General features: G+C 35.3%; 1 protein-coding gene across 4 annotated transcripts in view; it reads right to left on the bottom strand.

Moving 5' to 3' along the window:
* NBEA (neurobeachin) overlaps nt 1-23,825 on the bottom strand; it is a gene marked incomplete at its 3' end in the record, with an annotated part of 516,829 nt that overhangs the window by 363,647 nt on the left and 129,357 nt on the right. For all 4 annotated transcript variants that reach the window (XM_082012155.1, XM_082012156.1, XM_082012153.1 and 1 more), the window contains exons 9-13: nt 19,216-19,413; nt 18,660-18,793; nt 7,091-7,199; nt 4,535-4,687; nt 3,584-3,752 (exon numbers count right to left, since the gene is read on the bottom strand). In XM_082012155.1, the coding sequence (XP_081868281.1) occupies nt 3,584-3,752; nt 4,535-4,687; nt 7,091-7,199; nt 18,660-18,793; nt 19,216-19,413 (763 nt within the window). The remainder of the gene's footprint in view (nt 1-3,583; nt 3,753-4,534; nt 4,688-7,090; nt 7,200-18,659; nt 18,794-19,215; nt 19,414-23,825) is intronic.

Below are 23,825 nucleotides of genomic sequence, written 5' to 3' on the forward strand. Positions count from 1 at the left end.
TTCTTACAGTGTAAGTTTCTTATTTTGGCAAATTTCTTTTTACACGTTATTTTACGTTTTAACAAAAGATAAACTTGTTGGCTACATGTGGCAGTAGTGGCTGTATGCAGGCAAATAAAAATCAACAGAAAAACAAAATCCTGGAATAGTTAACTTTTTTGAAATACTAGGATTGGCGAAGTTATGAGCTGCTGAAAACAGAGGTGGAAAGAAAAAAGCATGAACTGTATTACCTACAACTACTTATAGTATTGTGAGACTATTAGCCTGAATCAGCCAGACCTGCATATCACATTGGCAGATTGCACTTAATGTTAAAAGAAGGATTATCTGGTGAAGAAAAGTAATGTAACACCCAAGTAATTAAACCTTTTGAAAAGTTTTCAGGAATTTTATTGATTGAAAGCAATTAATGTGATAAAAACCTAATATGAAATTAAGTTAATATGAAATTAAATTTAGCAACCTATCACCTCAGCAATTATTATATTTCCACAGTCATTTGCTTGCGAATCACCACAATTATTACAGCTGTATTAGTCAGAAGCAGAGGCTACCTGTGAAATACTAGCAAAAAAAGTCCTAGTGCTGATTTGCATGGAGAAAATTCCATAGCTATGCTAGATTTGCACATCCATTGCTATGTCACTGATCTTCCTCCCTGATAAGCCAAAATTTTTCAACTCAACACAAGGAAAGCCATTTTTACAGACAGGAAAGAGAGTACTACAAAATACTTATAGTTCCATCAGTTATATGGGGCTTTCTGCAGTCTAAGCAACAGGGAGGAAGGAAAAGGATAAGGATCAAAGAAGAAAGTTGAGATTAACATTTAAAAAAGTCAAGTTTATCTAGAAATATAACTAAAGGAAAAAAAGGAAAAAAATCAAATACAGTGGATAATAATATGTATTTTGAAAATGTGCATGGCCTCACAGTTTATCAAGCACCTTCCCAACTACTGTATGAAGGCCTTAGTAATTGTGATTTTTTGTTGACACACTACTACAGCAATCCATCAGTAACTTGCACTATCTGATTCTTTCTCAGAGACCTGCCTGGTTGCCTTCCTGAGAAAACCAGAATATTGTCTGAAACTCACACAAATGCGACGAGAGTGTACTACATGCTTAAAATAGGTAAGAATCAAAGAAAAGACAGGGAAGTAAACCAGCCATATGTATGCTAACTTACAGTTAACTGATTCAATTCTCATTCCTAATATTGTGACCTTGTGTACCCCATGCCTTCTGTTCAGATTTTGATGAATACATTATATATTTTTTTCTAGCTATTCAACTGGCATTACACATGCAAATACTCCAAAAATACAGCTAACTGCAGAGAGGCACATCTGAGCAAGATAAAAAACAAGCCATACCTCCTACAGAAAGAAATGTCACACTGTTTCCACAAAAGAGCAAGCCTAGCCAGAGGGAAGTCTGTAATATGCAATACATTTTCAAAGTGTTGTTAGGGACTAGTGTCATGGCACAGAAGCACAGGAATGCTTTAATTAAAACACAAAACAAAACAACCCCCAGAAAAACAAAACCCCAAAAGAATTACTGCCATAACAAGTAGACAATATTATAAAACTTAGAGTCTCAAACTAGTTGAGCAATTTTCCAGGTCTCTGTCTAGGTGTAAATATGGTTGGCACCTGGAAATTTTACCTCCCAACAGCTGGTCATTCAACAGTCACAAATACAATGTACGTCGTATAAGCTGGTCATTTGAGTTCTTAACATCCTAATTCCTCACTGAGCTTAGACACGATTAACTCTGATGGCAAAACTGTACCTATGCAGCATAACAGTGTAACCCTCAGAATAGAGCTCTGAAAGCATGAAGCTGGATAAAGTCATTCCCAGGGTATAATTCAGCTCACCCTAATTTCAGACATCTACAGTGTAGTTGTCAACATGTGCGACCAGCTTCCAACCCTCCACTGAAGTCAATGGAGATTTAATCAATATAGCCAATGGAGTCTAGAGAGCGACTACCTTTCAAACTATATAGTTTCAAGGCTCTGTTGACTGGGGTAGGACATAGGTTCCTAAACATACTTATCAGTGTGATTTGACATGCCATAAGGTATCCAAAATATCTACACAGAACAAGCAGATTTGACACAGGATGTACAGGACACCTACATCCTCTGAAAGGCAGGTGGGATGCCCCACTGAGACTAAAATGATGATAGAAACCCATATTCAGGCAGCTGACTCCTGCATTCCACTGTGTATAATCAGCAGACGTCTAGGTCAGATGGAGACACTTTCATTGTAGGTACTGAAAAGGAACTTCTATTTTGGCAGAGGGAATCCAGAATCAGTGTAAGTGGAAAATATATTTTATCATTGACAAAAATTTAAAGATAATTAAGTAACCACCACAGTTAATCTTCATAATCTGGTATTACAAACTTTTAATTCAAATGAACCGGGAACAGTGTGCTTTTGTTGGGTATATTTAAAGCAAATATTAATAATTGTATGAAGAATATTGTTCATCTAATATTATACTATGAGAGAACTATAAATGAGGTCCCAAGTCCAACAGCAGCTCTTTCTGTGAGCCTCAGCAAGTTACAGCTTCTCTGCCTATTAGGATACCTAATCTAGGGCAAGAATTGTTCCTTCCATTTTTATTAATTAAAAAAAAAATTGAAGAAAACCCCTATGCATACAGCTTGTTTACAAATGAAGAATTATCCAATATCTTATATGTTATATATGTAACATTCTTAAATGTTTGGATATGTGACAGCACTAAAACATTCTCCAATTATTCAATTTCTCAACATGACAGTAATAGTTACAGAATAAAGATAATTAATAAGTTCTGCTATATCAATTAACTTTTTAAGAGACTTTCAGCTGAATCCTCCCTGCTTTACACAAGTAGTCAGCTAAATGTAATGACATTACAGCTGGAATATATAGGATTAGAATAATTTGATGCTCTGGTTAATACACATCTGTTACATGCAGCGTTTAGCCCGTATGTATTATTGTATTTTGTTGTTGCTGTCATTCAATGCTTCCTGACCTAAGCTAAGCACATGATTATAAGCAAAGTTAAGTCAATCCCTATTTTATAAAGGCAGAGAAAAAATATTAATAAACCACAACAACTGGAAATACAGCTTCAGAGATCTCAGCAGTGAGAACTAGAAGTTTCCACTCTGTTTTCAAGGTCACTTAACACTACCAATCATTGAAAGCCCACAAAGCTTTCTTTGGCATATGAAATACACTTAGCATTTCCTCTTTGTTACAGAAGAAGAAAAATCAGTGATTTTAACATGTTTCCTAAAGTATGCCCACATAAGAATACGCTATGTGAGTGAAGACCACAGTTGGAATCTTCTGGGAATACATATAAACATAAGGAATTATCATCAGAGGTGTATAATACACCTAAAGTACTTGTATAGTCCTACTGTTGACCACCGGCACCGATTATTGCCATTTACTTACCTCCTTGTCTACAGATCCAAGGAGCTTTCACATATTTACATCATAAACCTTCCTATACAAGAAATGCTTGTATTTTCTTTCTTGTGCATTGTACTTACCTAATCCTTTAGGAGCAATGCCACTGCTATCAGCAGGATTAACCACCCAGTAGTAGTATTTCAGAGTGTGCATTAACTGCAGTACTGTTCCTACTCTGCGGATAGTGTTATAGATCGTAGCTGTTCCAATGAATTCAGCTGACAAATAGGTATACAAAGACAGCTGCACCTGAAGAATGAAATAGTTATCCATGTAAATGTAATTTCTGTACTAGTAACCTTAACCTGTATTTTTTTTAGGATTTACTTTGGTTATGAGATAAAAACCTAAAAAATAATTCCAAATTTAGTTAGGACAGGGGCTGTACTGACACCCGGAATGACCTTCAGAGGTCCCTTCCAAACTAAATTTTCTATGATTCTATGATTTAAGAAATGATAAAGGTACTGGTTTGTTTTCTATTCTGGCTTTTTAAACTAAAAGCATGTATTTTTCAGATTTTAGGACCATGTCACTTTTCATTTTGGTCCACATTCCTCAACGGTGATTATTTAGGAAACAAACTAATTCATCATTACCAGAGATGAATGATAACTTTTAATAATTTTTATCAAACCAAAATACATAATTTAAATTAAAATGAAAGTTTATGTGAATGTGTAACAACAGATATCTCACCTTTTGCTTACAATTAAAAATACATGCTTTTATGCTTAATCTTTAGGAAAACAATCTAATCCAACCACTGAAAAAGGGATGGGATTTCTAGAAACAGTCTTTTAATAGTATAAGCCAGAACCTTAGGCAAGAATGTAACTTCTTTTATGAACTTATAAAAGACAATGGAGAATATAGTTAAGCAGGGTATAGATTTCATGATCTAAAAAATCTTTGCTATTACCATGTTTTAAAATAAAAAAAATTAAAACAGTAAGTACCATGGTATAAAAGAATACTAGTATTTCACTTCATTGTAGGAGAATTGTAACATCATTCAAGTGTACAATTACCTTTGCAGGGGTATGTATCCAGATAGCAGGATTAAAAAGGATGTGATCACATAATTGCTTCAGTAGAGGTGCTCCATGAGACAATCCATCCAAATATTTTGCAAATGACAAAAATTGTTCCAGAACTGCTCTGGTTATATGAACTCTAGATGACTGGGGAAAAATAATCAGAAAGAAAAAGATAAAGAAAAACCTTCTTCATTAATATACTTAGAGCACAAATATGAAGTGATATTTTTACCAGGCTCATTTTTACTAAATACATGCAACCTCGTATGTTTTTATGTCATTGAATATGAAAGGAAAGTAAGAAAAAAAGTAACAGCAACTTATACTTTCTAATAATATGCACAGTTTTTCTAATGGATACATTTAACAGGTTAAAAATATTCATTAATAACTGAGGTAAAATCCTTTTCTGTTGTTGTTTCGTTGGGTTTTTTTAATTAAAATCCAATCAGGATTCTACATTTTACAGCACAGTACCTTCAGAACTCCATCTGAAGTCCTTAACTCTTCTTCAATTAATTATGTGTCTTACTGAAATTGGGTGTCACAGTATGTAAACACATATTACTGGTAGAGTTGCTTTTGTTTCTTAAACATAAGTAGGTATTTGAAGGAGTTGGGTTCAAGGTTTCCTCAAATTTCAAGAGAGTCCTTCAGTTTCACAGCACGTGCTACAAAGTCACTCTTGAGACCTGCCCCTATGCACTAATGTGGCATGCAGACTTTGAGAAACTTCTTTACATACTAAGTTAACAAAAAGAACTAATAAGAAAAAACACTTCCTTCCCCTTGCCTTCTCTACAAAATGTTCCAATTACTTTTAATACTGTAAGTACAGTCAGAGAATATGCAGATCTGTCATTTTTGGAAGCGAAGTCCATTTGTCAGTAACACAAGTTCAGCCTGGATGCTGAGCTTCCTTTGGCTTGTACCTTACAATTCACAATAAATAGTCCGCAACTAATAAGAACAAAACTGTTATTTTGAAGTTCAAGTCAGGGAGAAAAAAAGCTTTCTGTCCTCTGAAGTATTTGATCTCATGCAAATGAACAACAGATAATCTACAAATAATAAATTTGAGCCTGGCTAGGAAACAAAAGCATTTTTTTCCTGCCATGTGTGCCAACTGAATACAAGCATATACTGAAAAAATAAAATACATCCTTTTGAAAAACTGCAGCTAGGAAGAATATAGCATAAAAATACCCCCAGAAAACAGCATATGCTGTAAGAATTATGTTGTGACAGAAATCAATCAAAATGCTTTAAATATTCACATACCCTGAGTTTAATGATAGTAGCAGGTGTTAATTAGAATAGTATGCAAACTTTTATTTTTTTTAAATTTAATGTACAACATTCTAAATTGATGTATTCAATGTGTGTGAGCCATAGTGCTCTATTCAAGAGAAAGGGACTCCATGAGAGCTAAGAGCTTTGTAAATTCATTCTGGTTATGTCATGAGAAAACCTACCATTGGAAAAAAAAAAACACCTCAGACTAGTTCTTCGACATTCTAAAACACACTTGCTTAGTACAGAGAACAAAGCATAGAAAATAATCTGCTTTTAGGTATTACTTCAGTGAAGGTGAAGTCTTTACTGTAAGAATGTATTTCCCTAGCTGAAAATAACATAGAGAGCAGAAAGAGAGAAATTATTAATCATTCTTCTTCAAAGTTCAGTACATTTTTAAAGGTAAGATTATCGTTATTTAATTTCAGCATCGGACAACACAAACCTCTGGTCACAACTTCTTCTCAAATGATTGTTATACTGACCACACGCTAATGAAAAATACAGCAGCAGACATTCAGGAATGTCAGAGCCATGAGATTCAATTGTAAGAGTATTACTATCTTAGTACAGCTGACAGTACTTTGTTTTCAGATTATTAAATCACAGTAACAGGGTTTTGTCAGGGCTTTAGGCCAGGAAGCAGGTAATGTTCCTCAGATGAGCATCTGAACTGAACCTCAGTTTTGTGATAACTGCTCATCATGTCTGGAAAAAAGCAAGTGAAGGAAGTGCCCCTTGCAACAGTTTCTTTCAGAAATGAAATTATTTTACAGTTTTTCTTCAAAGCAGTTCTTCAAATCTTCTTCAATGATTTCAGAACTGAGCCACAGAGGATTAACTTGATTTTTATTAACATACACAAAAAAAGAAATTTAAACCTAAATTATGACACATCTGTGATATGCTTGTACAAACTGGGAACAAGAGAACTTTCCTAAACAAGAGTTTGGGGGACAGAGTGGAGAAACACAAATGAAAATACATTAAAGTGATTCACAAACAGATCTGAAGTAAAAGCATAAATTAGACAAACAGGATCAACTCCAGGAAATTGATTCTTTGAATAGTAGCATATAAGAGGATAAGGAAGGTGGAACAACTCCTGTAGGCGACTTACAAGTATTACAAGTAATGTCTTATATCACAAAAATATTTTTGTTCCACCAGTCCTTTGAACTAAGTGATTGAAAATATCACAACAACAGTAGAAATACTAAGAACAAAGATAAAAACCCCCTCCAAACATACCTTTTCAAGGAGGTAGCCAATGACTAGAAAGCCTTTTCCACCAAGCATTTGTTCTTGCATGGCAACTGAACTCTTAAGAAGCTCAACCAAGAAAGCCAATAGGGTAGCACTGCATGTAAAGAACAAGCATTTTTTCAGATTACAAATATAGAAAAATCCATCTGTTACGTACTCAATATTCACCAGCTATTAAGTGAACAGAAACAGCCTTAAGGCGGTGAACAATTCCTTGAAAGAAAATCTTACTTTTTCTGTTGAGAAATTTCTCGAATGATTGTTCACATATTACAATGGTAGGAGTGGGAGCTCACATTCAAACAGAAGTGCAAAGTCATTTTTTCAGCTCTCCTGATTTGACCAGGACTATCCCAGGTTTTAAATATCCAGTCCTCCAGCCTGCAGTTCTAGCCAAAGGTTTTGCAGTTGGAAGAGGCAGGAGATGAGGAGCTGGATCCAGCTGACACTGCTAGAATGATGCAGGCAGGGGCTGTCTCAACCATTTTACCATCCAGACTAACTATGCTAAACAGCAAAATTTTCAGCCACTTGGTATATCATCGTTCCACACTTTCAGTCCCTAGAGTCACTACTACACCAGAAATGAGGCATAAAATGGCTGAACATGCACGTGGGCAACGATGCCCACCACAAACCACACTGGAACAGCAGCAGGGTGGAGAGCTTCCGTTCATACTTTCTCCAGACCAAACGTGAGAATAATATCTAGGCCTGAGCAAATAAGGGTTGAGAATCACTTTCATCCAGTTAGGAAAGCACAGAGAGACTCCAGAGGCCACAAGGGAATCACCCAGCAGCCCAGCCCAGCCGTATCTGTAAGTGGGGTGTTCAGAAAGCACAGGGAGGGAAAAAAGTGTTCAGAAAAGGTTACAGTTTAGAAACAGAAGAGGTATGAAAGGCTTCAGGGGACAGATGGCAAGAAAGTGAAACTATGTTATGAGAACCAACAGTGGAAACGTAAGACAGATCAATGCACCACGGGGAAAAAATCACAGTTGGCCCTTGGGTAGTGAGAGGGAAACACAAATGCACTCATCTGTTGCTGAAAAACCCAGAGGAAAGGGAGAAAGAAAAAAAATAACATTTATGACAGACAGAAAATATTTTAAATGATTTATCAAATATCTCCAAAAGGTAAATGATGGAATGCATTGTGCTGCATATACAGTGCATAGATGAAGTCATTATTCCTTTTCTAAAATTAAAATAGGTATAACAGTTCCTAGCTGTACAGACAAATATCTGCAAAGTTCTCTCACAGGTGGTGGGCACAGACAAGACTGGAAACCGTGGCTTTTCCAGCTATGAAAAAATGAATTAAAGGACATATCCAATCTGCATTTTATAAATTTCAACTTTTTTTTCAGTATCTAGTCAGCTAAAGGTTCACTTGCTCTCCAGATGTATTCTTTTACTTTGAATTGAGATTGGTTAATACATGCCAGCACCAAAAAACAATCAGTGTGCTGACGAAAACAAGATTTATTCTATTTGGTGAGCAAGGCTCCCATGCAAAAAGTACACAGGATAGGCTAAGTACATGCTGTGAACATGAAATAGTGCCTTGTCTTGCTTCATTTTTGAATGGTCACAATAATCACAATAATCAGTCTAAAATCACATGCAGAATGCTCCAGTGTCAGCAGTAAAAGAACACAGATATCCATTTACAATACTCCAAAGCTTTTATCAAAACAGCCTGTCAATCTGTCACATCAATTTCAAACGAGGTTATATGCATCAATTTTTTCTTACCCCGACTGAAAGTTTCTATTGTATTTGTCATCTAAAATGAGATACTTATCATTTTTACTACATGACAATCCATAAGAAGCTCATATGAAGGACTGACGACTTATATTTAGAATTTTTTTTTTTAAATTGAATAGGTCAAAGAAAATTCCATGTAGATGGTGCTTACTATCATCCTTTATGAGTAACCTTATGACTTAGTAGGACAACGCATTATGCATATAGTTAAAAAACCGTACATCTTTGCAGGATTAGGACCTAAATTACAATAATAAATACTATTAGTATTATATTGAAAAGTTAACAAATATTCTTAAAAGGGATTTAATTGTTGTATCTTGAACATGGCACCAGACTTAAGTTTAAAAGGTTCTACTTCTACTTGTGTAAGTGATTTATCAAAAGCCCTTTTCTTTGTACTGCAGTTTATTTGTCCATTCTATGAACTTCAATGTAAACTCATGGGCTGGAGTTATCTCATATTAATCCAATCTCTACGCAATTGTTAGAAATTCTGATAGGGCTCTGAATACAAATTATAAGACACTCTGACACTGTAACAATGAAGATTCTTCTCTCTTCAAGTACACATAAAACACGCCGGTCAACTCAGAAATAATCAGTGGCCAGTTAATATTTAACCATGTGACAGAGAGAGAAGCATACAAGCTGGTTCTATGTCAGAAAGACTGAAAGAACAAAGTTTATTAATTCAGATGCAGATAGAGCCCAAATATAATTTTTTAGATATTAACCATGCAGGGTATGGCTGAACTGATTCATCCTGCCTGCCCACATTAGCTCTGCAGAGCTACCTTAGCTGTCACTGCAAGTGATGCCAATGCTTCTAGTTCCAGGAAAATGTATTATTTCAGCCAATACTTTGTGAATGAGCCATGCTTTTTCCCAAGTCCAAAATGGCTTTTAACATCTATCAAACCAGACACACAAAGACGCCACAAGCCAGCTCTGCAGAGTCCGCTCAGGTCTGCAAGCAGTAACTCCAGTTTCTAATCCTTCTGCATTATCCAAGATTGCCTCCATAAATAACTGAGTTGACTATAGTATACAGTAATTCAAATATTGAGATAGCACATGTGATTGCATCAATACACTTTACACTTTCAAGCACATAAAAATTTCCAAGTACCAGAAAAATCAGCAGTTAAGGAGAACCACCTGGCAGTCACGTAGAGGCACAATGAAGTTTAAGGTGAATACCATATAGGACCACAGTACTGATGAAAATTAGCACCAAAATTAAATGTAACTAGCAGTTTGTCCACATCATTATGCAGGAAATAAAGTAATTAAAAGATCTGTAATATTTTAACTGATAGAAGAACTGTAAAATCAAAATGAAGTGTTTTTAAGTTCTCACTGCACATACAGTACTGAAGGTATTACTACCTGAAGATGATCAGAGACAGGCAGAAAATGACTTACATGCTTAGTCTGATTTTTTTTCCCAGAGATCTTGCTTACACTTCTTTCAGGTGAAACTCCTTTTTTGGAGGAGGAAGGAGGGAATAAAATTGCACTAAATAACAGCTGTTGCATGAAACACTGTTTTTACATGCTATGTTATCTATCTCCTATACTTCATGATAGACAGCATTCAATCTGCCTGAAAACACCCAACAGTTAACAATTCTGAGGTATGTTCTCCCAGACTCTTCAAAATTTCTCTTTCCCCACATGTTCAGACTGACCTCAAGCAAACATTTAAGTGTGTGTGTGTGTGTGTATATATATATATCTAAAAATAAAAATCCCTATTGACAAGGATCTTTTGTCCTCAATATTGCATTCTAAGAATTTAGTCTTCTAGAGAACTGACTGCCTAATTTAGAGGATTGAATCTGGAACTTGTAATGTATTTCTAAGGATAGTCAATTTATGTAGTCATCTTGGCAGCTGAAAATAAATTAAACCTGATGATGTGAAATATAAAAACTTTCTCAGCAGAACCAGGTTGCCAAAATTATGCTTTTAAAGAGGTAGCTGTTGACACAGGGGAAATGATATTGATTAGAAGACTGTCTGCTAAGATGAACAATTTTTCAAACAGAATTTAACAAACTTACCAGTAACTAAAATGCATCGGACTGCTGCAGGGCTCACATTAAACTTGCAAAATTCTGTGCACTGCCATACAAAATTTCTCTCCATTCTTGCCTAGTTTCAACTCCCCTAGATACAAAGGCAAATATAAAGGATACTTCAGCCCATTCCTACATCTCCTCTATAGCACGCCCTGCTTAGAACAGATAAGTTTGTCTGCAGTGCAGCTAAGATACAGATAGATACACAATGAAAGTATATATGTCAACCAACACTAAATCAGACAGAATTATGATTTCTATGGAAAATATAATTAATTTCAGGATGAATTTTTCCCAGCAGTTTTCCATTATTAAGAAGTAGAAAAAAATCCTTGCAGACAAAAACATGAAGATGCTGTATTTCCAATGGTTATGATACTGCTTATTCTATAATTAGTATATTGTAGAGACAGTAAGTCTCTGGAATGCTGTTTTGTAAAAAACTGATTAATTACATTGTTACAGCATTGCCTGATTTTCCCCTCAAACATACATGTCCTTTGTGAAGACTTAAAAAAAAAAAATGTTTTTTGACAAATAAAACAGAAGCACAGAATTGGTGTTCACAGCATACACTGTCTGACTGGAAGATGTTCATAAGGATGCTTTCATGTTTGTACGTATTTATTACAGTTGTGAAGTCCCTACTTTATAATTCAGACAGTTATTCTAATCATAGAACCATAGTAGAGTTTGGGTTGGAAGGGACCTTTAAAGGTCATCTAGTCCAACCCCCCAGCAATAAGCAGGGACATCTTTAACTTGATGAATTTTATGACATGCACTGTGAAGTAACAAATATCTCCTAGCTTATTTTATTCATCTAAATATATAGATATAACATAAATAACTATTATGTTTCAGTAGTTCATCATTATCTTTCAACAACACAATGTTTCAGCATCACAATCTTCAGTCAACAGTCATGCAATGTTGCTCCTTAAATAAAATATATATATATAAAAAAATATACTACAGATATTCTCAAAAACAACAGCTTCTGTAAATAAGTCTTCAAAATTCAAAAATATGACACTTCCTTCTTCATGAAAAATTACACACATAAGTAAATATTTCATTTTCACTGCCTATTGATATCTATTGAGTTTTAATGAACCTTTTCATATTACACATAAAAGAAGCTCACAGCAGAAATGCCAAGGTTACAAACTCTTTATGCTATGAGAATCACTGTACAACAAAGAGCTGCCTTTGTCAAATTCTAAACTCACTGGTAGTTCCCATTAAGTGAACAATTATTACTATTCTGTGGAGCTAAAATACAGGACAATTTATTTAAACTATTCTCATGAAATGAGTTTCAATGACTTCACTTAAAAAGGAATCATCCTATTAGGGACTTCAGTCATATATTCAAATAAACTCAGATGACAAAGGCTTCGGAGGACTAAATAAAACCCTAGAAATCAGGAATTTGCACCACTGGGATTAAAGTAAAATTTGTCTTGGCTTTTTTTGCTGTTTTATATATTTATTTATTTAGTTAGGTAGTTATAAATCACTACATAGATCAAATTCTCTAGTCTACTCTTTCCCATGATAATCTTCTCTGAAAAATTTACCTTAATTACTTGAAGTTTCATCTTGGATTGTGTATTACAAAATTATCTGGATTGTGCTTTACAAAAGGCACCTTCAATTAAAATAGGCATGTAGCTATAAAGATCTCAGTATGTTGATTAATAACAGATGATTTAACTTGAAGAGGCTGTGTAAAAGAGAATGATGCAGGTATTTGTTCTGTCTGATTATCTTTGGGAAGATTCTTTTATAAACTAATTCCATTTGTATTTCCAGCTTCTCCAAAATAAGACAAAAGGATTCTATGATTAACTCCATCACAGGCTGTTAATATGATAACTTTTGAAAACTAAACTTAGCATAAACAGATAAAGTGGTATTAAGGAAAATCATATACTAACAGTTAATATTTTGATTCTAAACAAAAAAAAAAATCCTAAAGTATTTGCCCCTTCACTTTACTTCAAAATACAATACTGGCTGTATTGAGATACTACTACTACTACTACTACTACTACTACTACTACTACTACTAGTACTACTACTACTATTACTCTTCATCTGCTGGTTGCCCATTATATCTCATTGTTAGCAAACAGTTTTTAATGTGTTTGGCTGATTCATTAAGTAATCTGTTACTTCATCAGAATATTTACTAAATGTATCATAATATGGACTTAGAAACCTTCAGGGAGAAGCATTAGCAATATATTAGCAATGTATTTTGATGCACGGAAGATGCGAGATGATCTCCACTTCCTTACTTCACTCCTTCAGAAAGAAAATCAAAGCACAAAGGGTAAGTATGAATTTCAGAAACTGTTTTGACTGCATTTGTAATACGGTTGGGAATACAAAAAGGGATTTTCATCAAGGTATATTCACTGTTAAAGCATGAAATCAAACACCTGTGCATGCTTTAATGCACTCAATTGCTCTGCTGCTACGTTACTAATTACTCATTCATTCATTTATGAATTCATTCATTCATTCATTCACTCACTCACTCACTCACTCACACATTTACGCAGTGATGGCCACTAAAGCCTGTGTGCTGCAAAGCCAAGAAGGGTTACCCTAACCAGGCTGGAGGTTAAATAAACTCAGAGCAGAAGAGATGCAGACAGATGGTGAGCACGGAGAGGGAGCTCCCATGAACTACAGCTACAGCAGCTCTCTAAAGTGCTTCCTTAGCTTCCAGTTTAACTACCTTTTTTCTTTCTGTAAGCTTGTTAGAGAGAAAGGGGAAACTTCTTTTCCCTTTTCCACTTCTTTCTCTCATAACTTGTAATGTGGACAATAAGATTACTACACATGTTTCATCCAAACTGATGCCACTAAACATGGGTCGGATGAATAGGTGTTGCGTGGGAGAACTAGAAAGGCAAGTCATTACACACCTCTGCTGATGGGCATAACAATTTGGGATACAGACTCCAGTCATAAATTAGCCACCCTTAATAATACCTGGATCTTTGGGAGTACGTGGAGGTACCACAGTTTGGGAGTTTACAAAAGATTCTACCGCATGATACAGTGACTTTGTTTTCATTATAAGCGATCATCCAGGCAGTCTGATTTGGCAAGTCACGTTGCTGCTGTCATAGTTTGGGAAGATTCAGCCTTTTTCTCTTTGAAACGCACAAGGAGAGGGTTATCAGGACCCGACTCTGCAAATTCTAAATTGTAGACTGCCGGCCACGATGGACTGGGACCTTGACTCTCCATCAGAAGCACAAAGGTAAATGCAATAACCTCACAAAGGATGACTTTTGTACCCACTCTCAAGCTGACTCTCAGCTGTCACAAAAGAAAAAATTCTTGAAAGACAGTTGGAGAGGACAGGTTAGGTAGGTATGATACTACTTGGCATTCATCTTATTTGCTACCACAATCTTAAATTAAACTAATCACATTATTAAGAATTATTGGAAACTCACAGATTTTTCACATTAAGCTAATAAACACATCAAGACATCAAATTGTATTTCCTATCAAGCTGTGCTATTTCCTATCTGTGCAAACTAATAGGAAAAATGCCTATTTCCTATCAAACTATTACTCTATCAAAAAGTAGGTGCAGCAACACAACTAGTCACAGACAGGAACTCAAAAAGTCATCATCTGAATATAAAAAAAACCTAAAAAAAAAGAGTACAAGATACTAACTGATCAAAGCAAAACACACAAAACATTTACAGGAAAAGATGAAGAAAATGAGTTGAAATATTATTGTTGCCCACCTCACCAATGTTTCCATTTCACTGACTTACAACAGGTGGGCAATATACACTGTAGCAGGGCTACCTATATTAGCAAAAATAATGTCAGTGATAAAACTGACTGAAAAGATGCCTATGTTTACTTCGCTACAAATTTTAGGTGAGTCTATATATGACCTTTAAGAAAGAAAAGGTGGGCCTAGGCACTGCATTTATTTAGTATGATAACCAGTAGAAGTAGTTTTAATTTATAGTATAGTGTATGCAATCTAGCAAATCCAGTTAGTAACTTCTAGTGTAAGTATGTAAAAGAATTCTTGGAATGATTTCATCTATTTAAGCAAACAGCTACAGATTTCAAATATTTTTTTGATATGGTACAGTCCAAAGCAACAGTCTCATCTGAATTAAGACTTGTTATTTATTCTGTGATGGAATTGGGCCGGTGCCGAAGATTGCACACCCAACACCTTGTCAGAATCAGCCTGTATGTCAGTGCTCAGCAGACCCAAAAGAATGCAAAAGCATAGGCGAGGGACCACAAGCGAACAAAGCAAGTCCTTCCTATCATATTACCTATACAGTATAATCAAAGGTAACAACAGTAGCATAACAGAAAAAAACACTCTATATTTCTTTTTATTAAGCACCTTATTGACCTAAACTGCTAAATTTTCTATTCTAACCAGAGTACTGAAAAGCAGAATGAAAAGCAGCAGTCTTGGCATTCAAGTTGAGGGACCACTCTCCTGAATAGCAGGTGCATCACTTAATCTAAGAAAACATACTTAAGATATTAACTCAGTTTCCATTCTTTTAATTTCAGTGTATGAGAGCATAAGAATCTATATAGTGCTTCAAAAGCAGAATTGTAGGTTATTTCAATACTTGGTCTAATGGAAGATGTAGATAAGGCACACAGGGATATACATATTACAGGAATAAAGAACATTTACAAAGAATGCCATTAAAACACAAAGTTTCTATATTCATATTTCCCTGCTTTATATTTCAGATTTTTATCTACAATGAATCTCTTAATTTAAAAAGATTAAAATTATAAGTGGATACGACGATTAAAAAGCAAGGTGTTCCCTTATAGTCCTGTTAACAAACTCCTCCTAATGTTAAAAAAAATCAAATTAAAGAAATAATTGAGAACCTTGAACTTATTAAACAGATTTTGATACATGTAGGAGAGAAGGAGGTGAGAAGGATTCAGAAAAGTAGTCTGGAAACCTAGGACACGAACACTGGAGTATCAAGCTATTTATACTTCCCTCCTACCATGAACACATTAAGACATAAGGCAGAACAACTACTCAAGGGACAACTTCTGAGTCCTCCCAGTTGGCTACCAGAAAGAAATAAATTCTACAGCCATAGTAAGCCTTTACAAACATAACGGTCTACTACCATCCAGCATCATCTGGACCTTCGTTTTTTGGCAAAGCAGCATAAAGATTATCTGCTTATAAAAATACATAGACTGTAATGGCTGAACGCCAACTACTTTTCAGAAAGTGGTGCAGCTCTCTGTTGCTGTTGTAGACACATTTTCATAGGTAAGATGGGTATAAACAAGTATCAGATACAGTTAAACAACTGCATTTTGGAAAGGAACAAATAAAGAGAGAATAGTCTAAAAAACAAGCGGAAGGAAGGAAAAGCCTCAGTAAGTATACTTGTTCCCTTATTCTACTCCACAGACGAATCTTAAACATAGCCCTGTTTCTCATGTTTAGCCCCCTTTCACCATTAACTCCTTTCTTTGCCTCCAGAAATCTTTTACTCCTTTATTTGCCTACTTTCTTTTTCACTTAAACTATTATTTTTCTCAATATCTGTATCCTATTAAGTTAAATATGAGAATATAATGCACATATATCAAAACCATGGTAATTCAACATTTAAATTACAACTCATCAAGCAGCTATTTGTTTAAGTCTTTTGAATACGTTCTTGAGGTAGGATCACATCTCCTTGTATTACGCATTTGTACAATCATATAGCATAATCATTTACAGGTATCTTTTTAGAAGGTAATCTAATTATAGAAGAAGCGCATTGATTTATTCAAGAACAACTTTTTTTCCTACTTACAGTTCAACTAACTCCAGAAATGTTCTGTACATTTTCAGCTGAACTTTATGAATGTTATCCCTCACTGGAAAGACCACACACTGGGAAGAATTAGTCTTTATCTTGACTTATAAAACTTACATTATATTAGCTCTCCATTTTTAAACAGACCTAGTTACTGCTTTATCATTTATTACAGACTCAGCTCATTAATGAATTTAACATATATTTTATTCAGATATATGAGCACATACACACGTTATCTTCCTTAAATTGGAATAAAGCATTTTTGCCTACTGTTGTGCCAGTAAATAAAAAAATACAGGGAATTCTTTTTCCAAATTTATTTCAAACCAAGCATTGTTTTTTCTATTCCCCTTACTTCACAATACTTCAATGCAAAGTACATATTGGAAAACAGACTACAAAAAAGTAAATACCCACCAGGAGCCAATACACAACCAGCTTTTCTGTCTTCAACATGGAATGAAATAATTTGCACCACTATAATGCTTGGAAGTAGAATTTGTTATTTTTAAGACTGTGGTATTACTTCTAAAGTAATGAAATATTCTCATTAAAAACATTAACTTTTCACACTACAGAAAGAAAAAAAAAACCCAGCAGCCATCTTAGCTACCTATATTCGAGTTATGAAAGGGTAAAACAGATGACTCAACAAAACTTTAACAAATTGATTTTCTTAAATTGGATGGACACAAGTGATCTTTCATGAGAAATTATACCGATGCATCACTTTCAGTTAAATTTTTCAAAATTGTCAGTAATTTTTGTCTTATTTAATTATTTTTCAGTTAACTAATTTTTTACTGAACTATCTAATGCAATAGCAAATATCCAGAATATTTAATAGCATAGTATTCTAAGCAGTAAAATAAGCCGTGTACTCTGAATTATGCACCTATTTTACAAATTTATTAAAATACAAGAGTCAGCTTATGCTGCCCCTAAACACTCTTTTCTAGCAGGTTTTGGTGACATACCATCCAACCAGGAAACAGCGTACCAGTTCTTCAGCCATGAAAACCTTTACAGTTTTGTTACCTCCAAAGGTTTAGGTGACACACTTTGTTCTGACAAGTTTAGACATGTTGTGTTGCCACTAGAATAGGAGCTTGCCCTGACAAGCAGGTGGCAAGAGATCTTCTTTGCAAAAATAACTACCGCTGAGCTAGCTTTGAAGAAGTCAGCATGGGTACCGACAGATTCCTAAGCAGTCCTTTTCGGGGTACAAACGGAAGCATTCGCCTAACTCTGTGCAGGCTTTTCAACCAAGGGATTAATTCCACAGTATCAGACTAGAGACTTCATGTGTCCCGGTTTAAAACTCTCTTGGTGTGTCCCCAGTCACTGTTGCAATTGTAATATGGTCACAAAAGAATTGATCATAGCTCTATGACTTTCTGACCATGTATTAATATGGATGGCAATATCTTTCCTTAATTTCGAATGTTATTACATATGAACTGAAATGACATAGACCTTGAGAAAGTAAACAACATTGCACTGTCAAATAAAAGCACATTGGTTTCTTTTAGAAGTTGCAAAAACTGTCTCAAAACTTTCCTTAAAAACTCAAGAGTGATTTGAATTCATTATTTAATCCGATCAATTTTACGCCAGCTCCATCTGGAATCTCATCAGATTAATACAAATTACACATCTCTACAGTAAACTACTTTTTAAAACATAATACTATTTTCAAAGAAACAAGGGTAAAATGTAAGTCACAGCATTTACAAAAGAAAACAAATCAAACATTTCCACAACGAAAAAAGAAATAATCCTAGCTTAACTTAGTTTTTATCTTGCTTGAAAGAAGCTTACCAAACTGTTGTTTCCACTTGACTGTCGTGCAGCTGGCGATTGTCTAACTGGGCAAAGAGAGGAAAAAGAACTTGAATCCCTCCAATGGAATGAATTGCGCTGTGAATGGAGTGCGTTACGATAGCTTTCACATCCTAAATTAGTAAAATAAATAAAGAAAAAGAAAAACATCAGTTAGTCTCAATTTTAAAGGACAGTTACAAACGTAACTTGGGAACACTTTAACGCTGAATTAAGTGCAAATTAAATCAGACTTGTTTTAACTTATTTTTATTAATTATGTTTCATGATAATCACTATACTTGAAAGTAAACGTTAAACAGAAAAACTTCAGTATCGTGGCAAACTACACCTTATTTTATTAAATATATATTTCTTAATGAAAAAATAATAATTTTTTTCTCTAGAAAGTGAGTGAAGAACAGTTCAAGTGATAGGTGTATTAAGGGATGAAAAAATACAAAATAACAATCTCTTCGTACACTAGCACACAAATCCTCTAATTATCCAAATGATGTTAACAGTAATGACAGATCATTAATTTACTGGGACAAACCTGAAGCATAAGAGCGTGGGGGGAGTGTACAAAAATTGAAGGATTTTCCTTTGGTGAGGATTCAAGGCATAGCTGAGCATCAGTAGCCTTCGCGTTATAAGTAAAAGCAATGCTACTTGCAAGTTTCCCGTCATACAGCACTTGTTTATGGTGCTCAGCCAGATGAATGTCACTCTCAGATTTAAATTTAAATGTGCTCTGAAAAAAAAAAAAAAAAGTTTTACAAAGTAAATATTTTAGACAAAATCCTTGCCACAAAATGTGCATAAAATACATTGGACTTGAGAGGGAATATAGAAAGTGCTAAACTTTGTATTAAATTTCTAGTAGTTTAAATGCTACTGAACAAGAAGCCAATTTTTAAATTTACTCCACATCAACACGTTAATATAATATTTGGTATTTATATATTATTATTTCTCTCTCCTTTCATCATCAGTGTTAACAAGTTTCAGAAATAACTCTCTGGAAAAAATGTGTCACATTAAACACCTATAAATATGTTAAAATAAAAAAATGAGCATACAAGACATTAAAAATAAAGAACAAATTAAATACCTTGTATTTTAGTTTATGTAACTCACTCAAATGAGAATATTGAATCCCATGCCATTTTGATTAAAGGAATAGTTATTTTTAAACAGCATTAAAACCAATGCTTCATTAACAGTCAGGAGTATATATAAATAAGCTACTTAAACTAAAAAAAAATTCCAAATAAAATTCTAAATGCCATATTTCAGACTAATGATTCTCAAACTCAAAGCTTTTACAAAGTATAAAGGAAGACTGAAATTTTCTATTATTCTTAAACATACCATGACTCATATCTGATCTAAAACTAGGTTTTCTGCCAACACTGACAAATCAATCAAGCACAAGAAGATAGATTTCTGCCTTTCTGCAAAGCGTTGTCAGATTGACTTGGCACATAACTACTTTTGCATGTAACAATCATTTGACAGTGGCAAAAAGACAAGTAGTAGTAACACACAGTGCTGTACTGACATCAAGTACAGCAAATTTGTTAGAGATGACCACCATTTAAGTAATGCAACATGTATATGTTATGTTTCTAAAATCTTTACTAAGTTTAAAAGAATGTGTTGCTGAGGTTCATTCTGAATCATTTGGCTTGTTTTCACTGGCTATAGCCATCACAATTCTCTTTTCGTCCTACCAAATCTTTCCCTCCCTCCCCCCACACAGTCAGAAATCCTGTATCATGAAACCATTGAAAGTACTGTCACTAGGGTTTCGGTTATCCAGACTAGAAGAATTAAAATATGCAACTTACGGGCTATCAGCTGCTCTTTCCAAACAAATTACAGGTTCGTACCAATTACATAGACCCATAAAACCCATCAAGCTTTTGCAGAGCTCTCAAGGCTGCTGGAAACCCTGACAAAATTCTCCTCCTTACAGCCAAATGATGGCAAAGCGCATCTGCTCAAGTGACCGACACATGGCAATATAAGGTCTTGTGACAAGCATCCATTTGTACGTGGGTTGTAAGATTGATGTAGACTGAATAGACTGGGCACCGGGCTGCAGCTGCTGGAGAAGCCTTGGAGCAGATCTGTCAGTCAGCCCTGTCCCATGCTTGGTGATGTTAAGCGGGAGGGAGGCAGCGATGCCATGCTGCAAATGGGTGAGGTGCAGGTACCGTAATAGAGAACGCAAGTAGGAAGGGCAAAAGTGAAGGGGAAGTCAGTGGTTTAATCTACATTTGGCAAAGGTTATCTTTGGCTTCATTAGGAGGAGTGTTGCCAGCAGGTCGAGGGAGGTGATTCTTCCCTTCTACTCAGCACTGGTAGGTCCACACCTGAAGTTCTGGGCTCCCCCGTACAAGAGAGCCATGGACTTACTGGAGAGAGTCCAACAAAGGGACACTATAATCATGAAGCAACTGGGGCATCAGATTTGTTTGTGACTTCCAGAGGTCACTTCCAACAATCTCAACCATTCTGTGATTCTGTGATTTGCACTTGGGTTAGGAGTCCATTTTGTAGGGAAACTCCTGGTGATCCCCACTTACTGCTCTGTTCATACTGCAAAGGTGTTTTGAACCTGAGAGACTTCTTTTAGAGACTTCCTTTTGGCTGGAACTGACTTGACCTCCCACTGATGGCAGTCATTCCACCCAAAGGATCAGACCACAACCAATCTGACGTAAAAACCCCAAAATCACACACTGTGGGTATTCAGCCCTCAGCACCAAATGTTATAATCTACAAATGTGTTCCTATTGTGCCACGCTACTTACTGAAGTAGAAAACCCAAAGAATGAGTATTATGTTTGGAGCTTGAGAGTTGGTTCTGATACGGCTGGCTACATCTCACTTATCAGGAAATGACTGCTACAGATTACAGATTTGTCCTGAGGAAGGTGATGATGTATTTCTCCCCAGAGGGCTTTTTTAACTCTACAGATAAATCTGTGTGCACTTTCTGCAGAGACAGAAATAATTCAGTGATTTCACTGATTTCCAAGGATATCTGCATTCTGCATGTACTATATTTTGATGCTTTACCACACGAAAACACTTCTTACCCAGAAAATTTTTCATGCGTCTAAGCTTCGTTCGATCCCAAAGCTCAGAATGTTTTACCTCTATATAGTTTTGCTGTTTTAAATATGTCAAAGTGTTCCAACATAAAATTTGCATAATTTCATTACCATGAAATTTTGCAACTTTCTACATTGCATATTTAAAAATAAAATCAGTTTTATAAACAAATTTTGGCATTATTCTACCTCCTAGTTTTCAGTGTTTACTATGCCTCAAGAATTTATCAGAGACCATTGTTTGAAAGTCAAGCACAAATAAGTTATGAATCAATATAATAATGCCTCACTTTTTTTTGAGAAAAACAAGAATTAAAGGGACTTTCTGCCATCAAAGCCTAACAGAAGTGATCATAAATTGGAAACGCTAGTCTCCTACCCAAAAGATTATTATAACAGGGTGGGAAGAGAGGGTACAAATTCTGATATATAATATTACTTTATTACTAACATTGATCTACAGAAAGAGAAAAGAAATTCAGTATACACATACTGCTCTAAGGACTTGGGAAAATAAACCACAGGAGGATAGCAGAGGCTGTCGGGCATATAAGCTCAAATTGCAAATGGTTAGTTACTGGTTACTGAAGGAATGCAACTTTGAGATCTGGTACAACCACTGTGAGGGCATAAAGACACCAAAATATAGCCTGAGATTTAATATATTCTATATATGGTAAAAATATATACAGGATCCATAAAGAAGGTATGAAGGATAGTACTTGCTCCTACAGGAACAGGAGAGGGGAGAGAGCTGAGAATTACTCCAGCACTGACTTCTTCAGTAAAATAAGCTGTGCTTGATCAGGACCACTATTTAAACACCAGCAGTTTTCCCTTTCCTTTAGCAACAAGAGTGCTGCTTTTTGATTTACCATTTACCTCATTCTGCTATTGTAGGTTCAGCGACCATATGTAGAATATTACCTTGTACTATATAATAGGGTTAAGCAAATTTGAATTTTTAAGAGCATTTTGTGTGCGTTTGTATTAATGCATTTTTACCCAACCTTTGTGTATGACAAAAAGATTGATACTGCAGCACTGATCAAGAGCAAACTCAGATGCAGCAACATATGGAATGATCTCAGAAGTTGTTTTGAACTGCATATGGGAGGGTTAAGAAGAGTGGTACAGACCTGACAGGGCTATTAGGAAAGGGCTTTGTTGAAACATCCCTTTTTATAAACAGCACCAAACACTGCTATCAGATGCATTTCTTCCTCCCACATTACCTTCCTTGCCCCTCTATTCTGTGGTTATCAGCCCCTCAGGATTCCAGCTGAGATGCTTCTCTCTCTTCTTTGCTGCCTAGGAACAACGATGGGTAGCAGAAAAAGCATGGTGAGAGCAAGGATCCTGCTCTCATTTCCTTTTTTCTTTTGGCAACCTCTAGCAACTAAAAGTGTCAGCATTCAGAGAGACTTGTTGAGCATGTTTTATGCAGTTTTATGAACTGTTTCCATGTTACAACATTCTGTAGTAAGCATGTAACGTGCAATAAATAATATATAATATAATATAAACATTAGATATATAATTCTAAAAAATTATACATAAATAATAAATAAAGCTTATTTTAATGACTTCTCTAGTTAATTCTAAAATCTGTTGCTACTACCTGCATCACAGAATAGGGCCAAGGTGCAACAGATTCACTTTTCCTTGTAGATCAAGATCTGCCTTTTCTTGAACCATGTGGCTTTGCTGTTATTTGCAATATTACATACTATACATATGCACAGACGTGTGCCTATTGCCCTGTCCTGAGCTCTGGTATGTTGGTAGAGTATGCAGATTTCCCTGTATCCCAGAGGTCTTAATGTCAGTCATTGTAGACTGGGGAAATTATGAATGATTTGGAAGGGAGCTGAATGGGAGGCAAAATCATAGTTTCTTGTCATGAACAAAGCAGGTAGAACGCTAAATAAGGAATGGTCATTTTCCCTGGAGAATCAAAATCCTGGGATATAGTGGACTAAAATAGGAATTGTAAATCAAAGGAACTACCACAGACAGTCATAGGAAAGAAAAAAACATC

The sequence above is a fragment of the Phaethon aethereus genome (assembly GCF_964289735.1).
Source record: "Phaethon aethereus genome assembly, chromosome: 1".
Lineage (NCBI taxonomy): Eukaryota > Metazoa > Chordata > Aves > Phaethontiformes > Phaethontidae > Phaethon > Phaethon aethereus.